We start from the raw sequence: 12,442 nt of genomic DNA on the forward strand, positions 1-12,442 counted from the left end.
TCACGGCTTCTTTCAACGTTTGTACGACTTCATCGGCTTCTGGGATAGCTTCGACCGGTGCCGAACTGTTGAATTGTAGTTCCACATCTACTTGCGTGTTTCCCATTTGTGGCCTTGAATGAGGAGAATGCGTTATCAATTTCAATTGTGCGCCGCATAATTTGCGGTATAAAGGTAGTATATTTCTATTCTTACTGAAATCCAATGACAACAGTGCCAATGAAAATGGAACCAAACTCTCGGAAGAAGATGAAGTCACACTGTAAGAGGAATCAAACTTTAGAACATAGGAGTAACTGTCGTAAAATAATCACCAAATTCCAGTAGTTGACATGTTGATCGTACGCACCACTGACACCACTTGTCTTTCAAGTTCTTTGTATTCTTCGCTGCTGCGATTGCTCAATTCTTCCACAAAAGGTTCCACCAGAGTGGCTGTAAGTCCCACAGCTGGTGGTGCAACTGAGATGGCAGTAGTTGCCGTCCCTTGGGTCCTTGCTGATGATGAACCATTAGCGGTAGTTGTGAAACCAATAGATGACGTTGGTCTTTGGGTGGTTGTTGGTACTTTTGCTATTTAGGTTGATAGAAATTGGGGGAAAAAAAGATCAATTTTCGCTTGGACAAAAAGGTATTCTTCTTGTCTGCCAAAGCCAAACAGTTTCAAGGTTTTTACTTTCTGGACCTAGATTCCCCAACCCTGAATGTTAATCATGGAAGTGTATCTGAATGTGTCCATTATGATAGGGTTGAAATCACTTGACATCCAGAGAATCTGGTGCTACTTACAACTGGCTGTAATAGAGTCTGGATCCAGAGGGAGGTTCAAAGTGCTGTTGGGACTAGTCACGGCTTCTTTCAACGTTTGTATGACTTCATCGGCTTCTGGGATAGCTTCGACCGGTGCCGAACTGTTGAATTGTAGTTCCACATCTACTTGCGTGTTTCCCATTTGTGGCCTTGAATGAGGAGAATGCGTTATCAATTTCAATTGTGCGCCGCATAATTTGCGGTATAAAGGTAGTATATTTCTATTCTTACTGAAATCCAATGACAACAGTGCCAATGAAAATGGAACCAAACTCTCGGAAGAAGATGAAGTCACACTGTAAGAGGAATCAAACTTTAGAACATAGGAGTACCTGTAGTGAAAGAATCACCAAATTCCAGTAGTTGACATGTTGATCGTACGCACCACTGACACCACTTGTCTTTCAAGTTCTTTGAATTCTTTGCTGCTGCGATTGCTCAATTCTTCCACAAAAGGTTCCACCAGAGTGGCTGTAAGTCCCACAGCTGGTGGTGCAACTGAGATGGCTGTAGTTTTTGTTATCGGTCTACATGTTGTTGATTCTTCAGGTGCTGGAAATGGCAAATAGACCACAAAGGAAGTCATTCGCGATGATGCCATTGAGGGCTCCGTGTACATTCATGAATCTTTTAAATCTTTGCTTACAAATGACTGCAACTGATTCTGGAACAACAGTCAATTTGAAAGGGTTGCTGGTACTATTCACAACATGTACCAGTATGTTTACAACTTGATCGTCTGGTGGGATTTCATCATGTGATGTATTCCTGAACTTGAGTGCCACTTCCACTTGCGTGTTTCCCATTTGTGGGCTAAAAAGTTGGGATGGGGGGGATGCAGATTATTTCAAATGTTCACAATTTCGAATCAGCCGTGAAATATTACCTAAATCCAGTGAGGGTGGTGTTAATGAAATTCGTCCTGAATGCTTTGATGTAAATGAAGTCACACTGTAAGAAGAGTCAAGGTCATTAACACATTCATTGCCAGACCAGCAAAAAATGCATCATTTGACGTCTTTTTCCGTCAATGGCAGTGAATGAGTTTTTTTTTTGTTTCTTTCTGTAATTTAAAATGTGACAATTTTTTAATTTATTCCTGCAACTGTTTACCATGGTAAAAATCAATGAAGCAATTATAAATTGTTGCTATAATGTACAGCAGGGGTGTCCAAACTTTTTCCTCTGACGGCCACAGACATAAAAATAGAAAGCTGCAAGGGCCACTTTAATTTTTTTTTTTTTTAAGTTATTTATTAACACATTCATTCCCAGACCAGCAAAAAAAATGCATCATTTGACGTCTTTTTCCGTCAATGGCAGTGAATGAGTTAAGAAGTCCGATAATGAGTTTGTTTTCACGTTAACGTGTACGCACCATGTGCACCACTTGCGCTTCAAGACGTTTGTATTGTTCACTGCTGCGATTGTTCAACTCTTCCACAAAAGATTCCTTCAGGGTCATCACAAGAGGCACGTCAACTTTTGTTCTGGTTTTCGTCACATCGTTGCCGCCAACACAAATGCCAAATGAAATGGTCCCTAGAGTCAATTGAAAGGCACAGTTATTCTTCTGACGTCATTCCTTTGTCACACAGAAAGTTGAACTGTTTTTTATTTGTTTGTTTTTACTCACCCAAAAGGACCATCACGGTCCCGGCACCCATCGCTTCCCTCTTTGCACCTGCCAAATTAACAGATTCACTTCCAACAGACACAATCGACAAGAATCACAACGATTTTTTATTTTTTATTTTTTTTTACTAAAAACATTTTTTTTCCTAAAGATTAATTAAATTTACAAATCTAAAAGTCTTAAGATCCAATGAAAATTCTCGGAAAATATTCAAATGTACTCGGAAAAAATACTCAAAAATTCCTAATGTTTACAAAAACTCATTTTAAAAATCAGTTCTGAAAAAAAAAAAAATTGGTCAGAAACAAACTTTAAAATAAAATAAAGACCTTTTAAAGGATCAACTTACCCTAACCAGAACAAAGTCAATTGAGTCCTTTTTTCAGATAAATCCTGTCCAGGTGGACGATGTCACAAACCAGTCGTCCTTTTCTAGCTCACCTTTTGGACATGGAAGCTGTTTTATCAAGTTATGCGGCATCCGTGAGACATCTTTCAGAAATGTCACCCGTAATCCGCCAACAATACGCGGCTCTCGACATGACAGCATCTTGGCTCGCTGCACTTTGGTGCCCTCCCTGCCTTTTGTTCGGCAATAAAATTTAAAACAACTCTTCGAGATCGCCTGTCAATCAAAATGCCACTTTGATGATGAGGCTGTTTGCTGACGCCAGTTTATGGCCGAAAGAGGTTTTAAACATGACATATGACAATGAATGTAAAAGGAAGAAAAGATTGCTTCAGGAGAAAAAACAAAACAACAAAAACTAATTCTGGTTCGTGATCATGCCAATTGGATACGTGTATTTCCTGTAAGGTCAGAATTAGGTTGGAATTATTGTGAGGTAATTATCATTTCTAATAACATTTTGAAGAATTAATTCTTGGTATTATGAATTTTTTTTTTGCTCTTTATAAGTTATAATATTGCAATAAGTAGGTCCAAACTTTAAAATTTGACATACAAGAATCAAGTTATGATGGTTCAAGGAAAAATGTTCAACTTTTTTTTTTTTTCCAATAATCATTTTAACACAAGAAAAAAGTATAAATTTTAAAAGGACAAAAATTCATAATTTTACGAGATGTAATTCTGGAGAATCAAGTCGGAATATTGTGAGAAAAGCTTTAAAAAAAAAAAAAAGAAACTATCACAAGTTTATTGGTCTTGGTGTAAAAAAAAAATTAAAAAAATTGTGAAACACGTGCAAATGTGGAGTGACGTGCATTTAACGGGACTTGCTCACAACGTGCTCCATCTAATCATTCCTGACGCGTTTTATTTTGTTTTCCACAAGTTCCACCGGTTCACTCGCAACACGATGGCTTAAGTGTTTTCAAAACAATCTGCGCGAATACATTATATCGACTGCATTTGGGAGGAATGTGAAGTGAAATTATGATACATCAAAATATGAATATTTTGGTGTACCCCTATTTTGTTGATGATATTGTGATAAAAGTAATTGTGCGCTAATCGATGTGCTGCAGGAAAACCAACGAATTGTAAGGGTACAATAGAAGACTCGTTTGGAATGTGGGTAGGAATCGCAGAGACATTTTCACAATATTTAGCTGACAATAGTGCTCATATTGAGCTACAGCGATATTGTCTTTGTGTATATTCAACCCCTAGCAAAAAAGTATGGAATCACCAATCTTGGACGACCACTCACTCAGATGTTTTATTCTGTAGATCAAACTCAGATAAAAAAGCATGAAACAATCGTAAGGTCATTCCAAAGTGCAACATCTTGGCTTTCACAAGCACTAAAAGCAATGAAGAAAAAACATTGTGCTAGTCAGTAAATGTTACTTTTATAGAGCAAGTGCAGGGATATAGATATGGAATCACTCCATTCTGAGGAATATATATATACATGGAGTTATGTACTTGCTCTGATTACTTTTTTTGCACAGTCTTGGCATTCCCTCGATGAACTTCAGGTATTCACCTGAAATGGTTTTCCAATAGTCTTCTACCAAAATCGTGCAAAGCAGTGATCAGAGTAAAAGTGTGGCTACTTGAAAGAAACTACTACGGTATATAAACTTTTTTTTCAGTTATATGGCAAATGGCACTTGATTTATTTTGCGCTTTTCCACCTTTCAGGCCCTCAAATCACTTTACATTTTTGTACTACCGGTTCACCTACTGATGACGCAGCATCAGGAGCGATTGGGGGTTCAGTATCTTGCTCAAGGGTACTTCGACGTGGTCACAATGGCCTGGGATCGAACCCACAACCTCTGAGTTGGGAGACGACCGCCATACCACTGATCCACGCCGCCCCCATAAAATAAATACAAAAAATAAAATATATATATATATATATATATATATATATATTAGGGGTGTGAATTGCCTAGTACCTGACGATTCGATTCGTATCACGATTCACAGGTCACGATTCGATTCGATACCGATTAATCCCGATACGAATTTATAAGTCGATTGTTGCGATTTTTTTTCATTCAAATTTAGAAAATACTAATCAGTAAGCTTGTAGAGTGTAAGATTTATATGAAAATGTATTATTTATTTATCTGAAATTTCAGTCTTATAGAGGTTGTAATTTGTTTCATGTTTGAACAGCATTGAAATAAAATATTAAGGCTAAATGTTCCGTTCATATAACATTCTTCCATGCTTAAGGTGTGAATCCTAAAAAAAAAAAAAATCGATTTTGCCGATTATTGAATCGATTCGAGAATCGCGCGATGTAGTATCGCGATATATCGCCGAATCGATTTTTTTAACACCCCTAATATATATAATATAAAAATGTCAATAAATAAAATAAAAATATATCACCTTTTAAAAAAAAAAATAATACATAGCTCCATGTATTCATTCATAGTTTTGATGCCTTCAGTGAGAATCTACAATGTTAATAATCATAAAAATAAAGCAAAAACATTGAATGGTAAAGTGAGACAAAAAAATTTTTGGCCTGTGCTGTATATTCATGATGCAAGAATAAATTCAATGCCCAGGCAAATTGTGTGCTCACTCGCTTGGCATTTTTCAATTCCAGCTTCCAGTCGTCAGCAGTCAGAACACTCAACTGGAAATGCAACTTCACAAAGTGGCAAATGAAAAAGGGAGCAATTTTTTTTCACATCTTTTTATTTCTTACTACATGCGCGTTCTTTTTTTTTTTTCTTCTTTTCTTTGCTTGGTCTGGATGACGCGTCCGCTCTTCGATGTGGACCTGGAATGAAATTTATTGCACATCAAAATGTACACTTGTGCCTGACGGGTATGTCAACTTATGTAGGTGAGAAAAAAGAAAAAACATAATGCCCATAAAATCCAATAAACTGTGGCAATTGTTTTGATATTTTACAGAGGTTGAACTTGACACGATTACAGATGTGCATTTCAATTTTGGTGACAATTCGTAGCAATTTTGCGTTATGAAGCATCGTTTAGCTTTTGTACATTCTATCTTATAAAACCTTGAAAATAAATTAAAGGTCATTATTTTTAAAAGGTATGACGTTGTAATAATAATAATATTTTATATTATATTATATATATATATATATTTCTTTATATTATATATTTTATATTATATTTTATTTTATTATAATTATAGTAATCATTATGAAATATTTAATCAAAATAAAATATTTGTTACATATTAATGAATAGCATAACACTTTTCATAATAATACTAACACCTCATTTTAAAATTTAATGTCCATATTACATAATTGTCTGTTATTTATCAAAAGGATAGTTATTCCAAAAGGGCCTTTTTATTTATTGAATTCTGACACTTTTGGGCTTCCATACAACTGAACGGTGCTTCACAAATGTAACTCATTGATCAAAAAATAACAAAGTCAACGTTCGACCATCTCATTTGGACTTGCCTGCTGATGCTTTTAAAGGACAAAATTTGCGTTTGTGTCCCGGGCTGGCGCAGTTGTAGCAACCGTCCTCGCCTCGACTTTGGTCACACGGGTGGTCCGGGAGGGCGCAGCGGTCACATGATTGACAGTGGCGCCACGCTTCGGGAAGAGTTGGGAGAAAAGAAAAAAAAAAGAAATATTCGTGAAAAATAGATACATGGGATTTGGTTGGATTTTTTTTTTACTTTTTTTTTTCACACTTGGAAAATCTGTTCTAGTTACAAACTGTATGTCTTTTTTTTTTTTTTTTTTTTTTTTCAAAGCCCTAATTTAATATAATGCACTTACATGGTTTCACACATCGCTCACACACAGAGCAGTGTTTCCACTGGCGTCCATCCTGTATATTGAAAAAGAAAAAAAAAAGGATCAAAATAGTCAAATGTTAAAAAAAATATATATATTATTATTATTATTATTTTTTATCCTGTAATGGGGAACTCTCTGTAATATTGCCATTTTTTCTCATAAGAACACACTAGTAAAATGTAAGCTTGGTTTTCTAGCAAAAATTATAATTCTGATTCCAAACGCCAAATTAATTTTTCTCATTTTAGTAACAACTTTCGTCATTAAAATAAATCATGTTTTTCTCGTAGCCTTTACATTATCCATGGAGACATTTTTTGTTGTTGATCTTGCGAATTCTAAATTTACTCCCGTAATCTGACACGGTTTATCTCATACTGTAAAGTTCGGACCTTTTTCCTTAGAATATTCTTGTAAAATTGAGATTTTATTCTCATAAAAATGATGTCTTGTAATGTTGATTTTCTCCTAACATTGTACTTTCATCCTCATTTTTTTTTTTTTTTTTTTTTTTTTTTTTTTGCAAACATAAGGCTTTAGTCTCTAAAAGTCCAGACTTTAATCATGAAAAATTACAACTTTATGATCGGAATGTGATTCTTTTCTTGTAAAATTGTAATTTTGTTTTTCTCATATTGTCTTTTTTTTTTTTTTCTCAGACTGTTCATTTGAAATGACAACTTCAGTCTCATAGCTTTTTTCTTGTGACAGTGCAATTTTTATTTGTTTACTCTAAATTCAGACTTTATTCTAACTTTAAACCTTTATCTCATAGCATTGTCATTTTTTACTAATATCGTGATTCTTTTTATACTCATAATATCATATTGCTATTTGCAGTCGACCACGTATTGTGCGTTCAAAACAACAAAAGTGTTTTCTGACTTGAGACATTTTTTTTTTTTTTAAATCACTGTTTTGGGTTGGCCAGCGGTGACAAAAGTGACGAATCGGCACGTTACCTTCGATGGGCAGACGTTGCATTTTTTACAGTGCTTGTTGAGGGAGCACACGTATCTCGCGCAAATGGCACAAAATCTAGCAGAATGAGGAAGAAAAGCGTCGTTGTTGGGTTGCAACTCTTTTTTTTTTTCTTTTTTTTTTTTTTCCAACTTTTTGGGAGAACGTGGGACGACCTGTAACCCTCGTCCTCGGGGAGGACAATTTCAGCGGGTGTGATGTTGGTGAACAGTCGGACTGGGGACTGCTTCCTTCCCGTCTTGCCGTGCTTGTACAGGGAATGGTTGTCGTAGGCCACCTAAGGAGACAAAGACAACTTGATTTGATTTGATTGAACATATAAACAGGCAAACAGCAGAGAGAAAAAAACAAATAAAAAGAAAATCCCAATAAAATAATCAATCAATCATAACTTACATGTTCAAAAGGAAGTTAGAAAATTATCTAGTCCTACCCCTTTTACTTTATATAATTAAACTTATTTCATTATTAATACAATACTAATTTACTATTTTTAACTCATTTGCTCCCAATAACGTGTAAATACGTTTTTTAATGTTGTGTCCCAAAGACGTATTTATACGTTTTTTTTGTTTGTTTTTTTATGCTAGAGCATACAGAAGGCTTTGATGCAGCCTCTCAGCTGCAAAGAACGGTTGCAGAAATGGTAGTTATTACACAAACGGCCAGCAGGTGGCAGCAGAGCAAAGGAGATCAACCAGGGCCATGTAGAAAAAAAGCTCAATTACTTACAATTTTAAATCGATTTGTGAAAACTGATGAAACTTAGCTCTCTTCTAATGCTAATTGCTGCAAAACGGAAACAGATAGAAACATACCTTTTTTTTCCTGATGAAAGAAGAGACTTGAATCTTTCTTTTGATAGGTTCCATGCTTTTATAGCAATCGAACACAATATTCTGTGGGCCTTGCAAAATCAGTCCAAATCCAGTAAAACAGCAAACGGGAGCGAACGGGATTGCGAAATGTGAAAATGGCGGCGAGTGAATGAGTTAAAATAAAATATATAAACCAGGTTATATATACAAATGCACTTAGACATATTCACATTTACCATAAACATATACCATAATACCTATCTAAATCATTTACACATACTCACATATACAATTTTCATACTCTAGTCTGACATAAGTAATTTTTTATTAACTTTACTTTTAAACATTTTTTTTTTAACTCCAGAAGTGAGTCACATTTTTTCAGATCAATTCCCAAATGATTCCACAAATTAACACCTTTTACAGAAACACGTCTTTGCTTAATATTTGTTCTTGTTTTGTTTTGTTTTGTTTTTGTAGACTCTTATAAGGACAGTCTAATTTCAAAACAACTTCTGAGTACTGTGGCAGAGTAAATTGTTGTAAACTTTGTACATTATTTGTGCTATTTCAAACTCAACCAAGTCACAAAATTTCATTGTATTTAATTTAATAAATAGTGGATGTGTTGGTTCTGTATATTCTGAACTTCGAGATTTCTCGGCACAAAATGGTGGCCGAGTGCTTTCTCACCTGGTAGTCCAGCATAATTAGGGAAGGGATGCAGTCGAGGATGCGAGGTTCGAAGAAATACGGGAAGATCCACATCATGGGCATGTCGAGATCACCGCCGTCTACATGTACGTAATAATGAAAAGCAGTAAAATACTTCCTGCATCATCATCATCATGTTGTGGATGCTGAATGAAAAGCACAGACCAGAACTTTGCTGACTCTTCCATTCCTGTGAGATACGAGAGAAGCTGTTGGCGAGGGGTTTCACCAGGCCCCCGAACGGAGGGTCCGCCACCATGACCACCTTCTCCCCATTCGATTCGCTGAGAAAGGCCCGGAGCTCTGCGCTCGCAGACTAATCAGGAGCACATTTGTTACGCGCGATCGTCTCACAGCTACTTTTGCTAACTTGGGGATCATTAATAATTACCTCGCTGTCAAAGAAGTGATGATTAAACATGTTATAGTGGCAGAACTCATCTTGGCTGTAGAATTGGGCGTATCTGAGACATGAATGAGAATGTTGTGACATTGGCACAGCCCGTTCTCAAAGGTGACGACATGGCAGATTTTTCAGCGACGGTTGCGAAGGTTCGTGCAAGTCGACCTGAAATCGATGTCCAGCAGGAGGCTCTTCATTGGCTTCGCCTTTCCGTGCAAGTTTTCCAACTTAATCAACTCGTGAAGTCTGACGAAAAAAAATAAATAAATAAAATCAGAGTTTTACTGCGCACACACATTTGCCGACTCCCACATCAATCACCAGAATAGGCCCCGCCTTTTAATACAGTCGCGCACATTCAAAGTCAGTCCAGGTGGTCATAACAAATGGACAAAAATAATACCTGCATCTCGGGCTGGGCGATATATCGATAGAAAAATGATATCGATATATTTTTAAACGGGATATGGAATTAGGCCATTTCGTCTCTATCGATATCGTTAAACTTGCGCCGCGTGCTCCGCTTCTGCTCTTCTCGATGCCCCGTGCGGCCCCAGCCCCTCCTCTTTCATGCACAGGAGGTAGGAAGTGGGGGGGGGGGTCAAACTTACTTGTAGTCCGTTCTTGTCAATCAAGCTGTGGCCACTTGGGAGGATGCAACATGGTTCCAAATATGCTGTTAACTTGCAAAAACGCAAACGGCTGCTTGTCTCGCGCTATGAATGCCATAACTTTGCCGTCCGTGGCTTTAGCCTTTTTGCTGCCTTGCTGGGTTGTTAGCTTAGCGCCGTTAGCTGCTGCTGCTGCAGCTGCTCCCTCATTCACGTTCGTTCAAAACGGCTCTGCCGTAATGACGGATTTTCAGGGGAGCAAGAGCCTTGTTGTTTTAAATGTTTTGATCTTCTGCCATGGAGAAAAAGAAGGACATGTTGATTGTTACGTGCTAGTCTAGAAAGTAAGTGTGGGGCGGGGCCAAGCAAGGCTGGCCGGTCTACAAGAACGAGAGGTTTGATAGATGATGTAAATATATCGGACTTTTTTATTGGCTAAAATATACATCCCTAAATAAAACTATTTGTGACATGTTATATTTAGCTTTGACTCAAAATTTGCTTGCGGGGGGAAGAATATATTTATCGGGATTTAATATCATCGTATATCGACATTAAGCCAAAATATATCGGATATGAATTTTGGTCCATATCGCCCAGCCCTACCTGCATCTCGTGTATATTTTGTGTTAAGCATGAACTTCGGGAACACCGTGTTGAGTTCGCTGGCAAAAAACAAAAGGCTTACCTGGGTGTGCCCACGCACAGCACCTTGTTGAAGCCGAGGGTAACCGCGGTGTCCAGCAGGAAGCGGGCGGTCTGCTCGGTGAACAGATACTGCGCGTTGCTCTTCTTGTTGTCCAGGGGACGCAGTAGCTTGCTGGGCCGCCTCAACCGGGCGGCGGTCACGGGGACGCAAACGTGGGCGGCATGCGTGCCTGTCTCGTCGGTGAGGAGGAGGAGCTGGCAATCCTGGCAGAATTTCTTTTCGTCAAGCGGGAGGGAGATAAACTGTTGGAACCTGCAAGGGGTGATGCATAGTGATAGTTCACGGCCTTCATTTGCATTCATGTGCTGCGAGCGATTTATTTAATGTTCATGTATGTTAGGGGAAAAAAAAGAAAAAAAAACATCGCAAAAGTATGTGTTGGTTCTTTGGGGAGTCTTAATTGAAAAATAAAATTAAATTGTAAAAACAAAAAATAAAAATAAAAGAGACAATAAAACATTTAGTCTTGTATTTAAGGCTTAAAATATCCCTTGCTCCAATTACCTTGCGCAGTACTCCTGCTGGCTGAACAGGGGCTTCCTCTTATTGTTCTCCACCTCCCTGGCCAACAATCGGGCCTCTGACACCTTCAAATCAAATTTTTCAGCCACTGAAAATCAGCTATTTGGCATTTGTATACATTATTGAGCCAAGGCACACGTTACATCAGATTTATTAACACAGGATATTTGTACCTTCTGTCACCTAGTGGCCGAACATTTAATTGATCTGCCTATCACTATACATCGCTGGCATAAATAGACGAGACATAATAACAACGACTTTATGACAAATGCCTACCTTTTCGTCCTCCCACTGGAAAAAGTTGCAGTCTTTCCTGTCTCTGCAAGCCGAGCACGCGTAAAACCTTCTTCCTCGCTCACCTAGTTTCCCAACTTTCTCAAATAATAAAGTCGGTCCTGCAAACGGAATGTTTATGTTATCGCAAAGACACCGGCTCGTGTTCGATTAGCTGGGTCTGGATTCATGTTTACCATGTGGGCACCGCGGCGTTGATGTGTCGTCATCCGTGAGAATAACCTCGTATGCCAAACAGTTGTCACCTAGCCCAGCTGTATCCATGTATGAGGTTAGCGGGTAATTATTGTATAGAATATCTATAACATAATACATAAAACGATTAAACGTGGGGACTCAGTTGTCGAGTTGCGATTGAGCTGGGAACTTCGTTCCTGTTTGAAGGGCGTGGTCTTGTACGTAATTGGGCAGACAGGAATCACGTGTTAGAAGACTTCCGTAGTTAACGTAAACCCTATTTTTAAACGTACATTAAAAATAAAAATAATAAGAAAAATTAGTGCTAAAACCCCAGTTTAACAACGTTGGTAATTATAAACCAATGTGTAACAACATTAGTGAACAGCCGGTTGCTACATTTTTTTTAAGGACATTTAAAGTGTCCTGCCCCCAAGCTTGTAGTCCAAATATGCCGCGCGCTCGGCAAAACGAGCTTGGTTGCATTCTTTTGGGGACTACAATACCCATACTGTGTTGCACCACATTCTTCTG

At 37.8% G+C, this 12,442-nt stretch overlaps 1 protein-coding gene across 1 annotated transcript; it reads right to left on the reverse strand.

Moving 5' to 3' along the window:
• Nucleotides 1-5,075: 5,075 nt before the first annotated feature.
• Nucleotides 5,076-12,134, reverse strand: zcchc4 (zinc finger, CCHC domain containing 4). Its single transcript, XM_077501200.1, has 13 exons — nucleotides 11,908-12,134; nucleotides 11,714-11,832; nucleotides 11,417-11,499; nucleotides 10,892-11,164; nucleotides 9,758-9,838; nucleotides 9,581-9,653; nucleotides 9,355-9,505; nucleotides 9,169-9,269; nucleotides 7,813-7,934; nucleotides 7,639-7,714; nucleotides 6,656-6,707; nucleotides 6,329-6,466; nucleotides 5,076-5,661 (listed from the first exon to the last, which is right to left on the reverse strand). The coding sequence occupies exons 1-13, from the start codon at nucleotides 12,044-12,046 to the stop codon at nucleotides 5,576-5,578; spliced, it is 1,494 nt and encodes a 497-aa protein (XP_077357326.1). The 5' UTR covers nucleotides 12,047-12,134; the 3' UTR covers nucleotides 5,076-5,575.
• Nucleotides 12,135-12,442: the final 308 nt, after the last annotated feature.

Source organism: Festucalex cinctus, chromosome 16 (genome assembly GCF_051991245.1).
Source record: "Festucalex cinctus isolate MCC-2025b chromosome 16, RoL_Fcin_1.0, whole genome shotgun sequence".
NCBI lineage: Eukaryota > Metazoa > Chordata > Actinopteri > Syngnathiformes > Syngnathidae > Festucalex > Festucalex cinctus.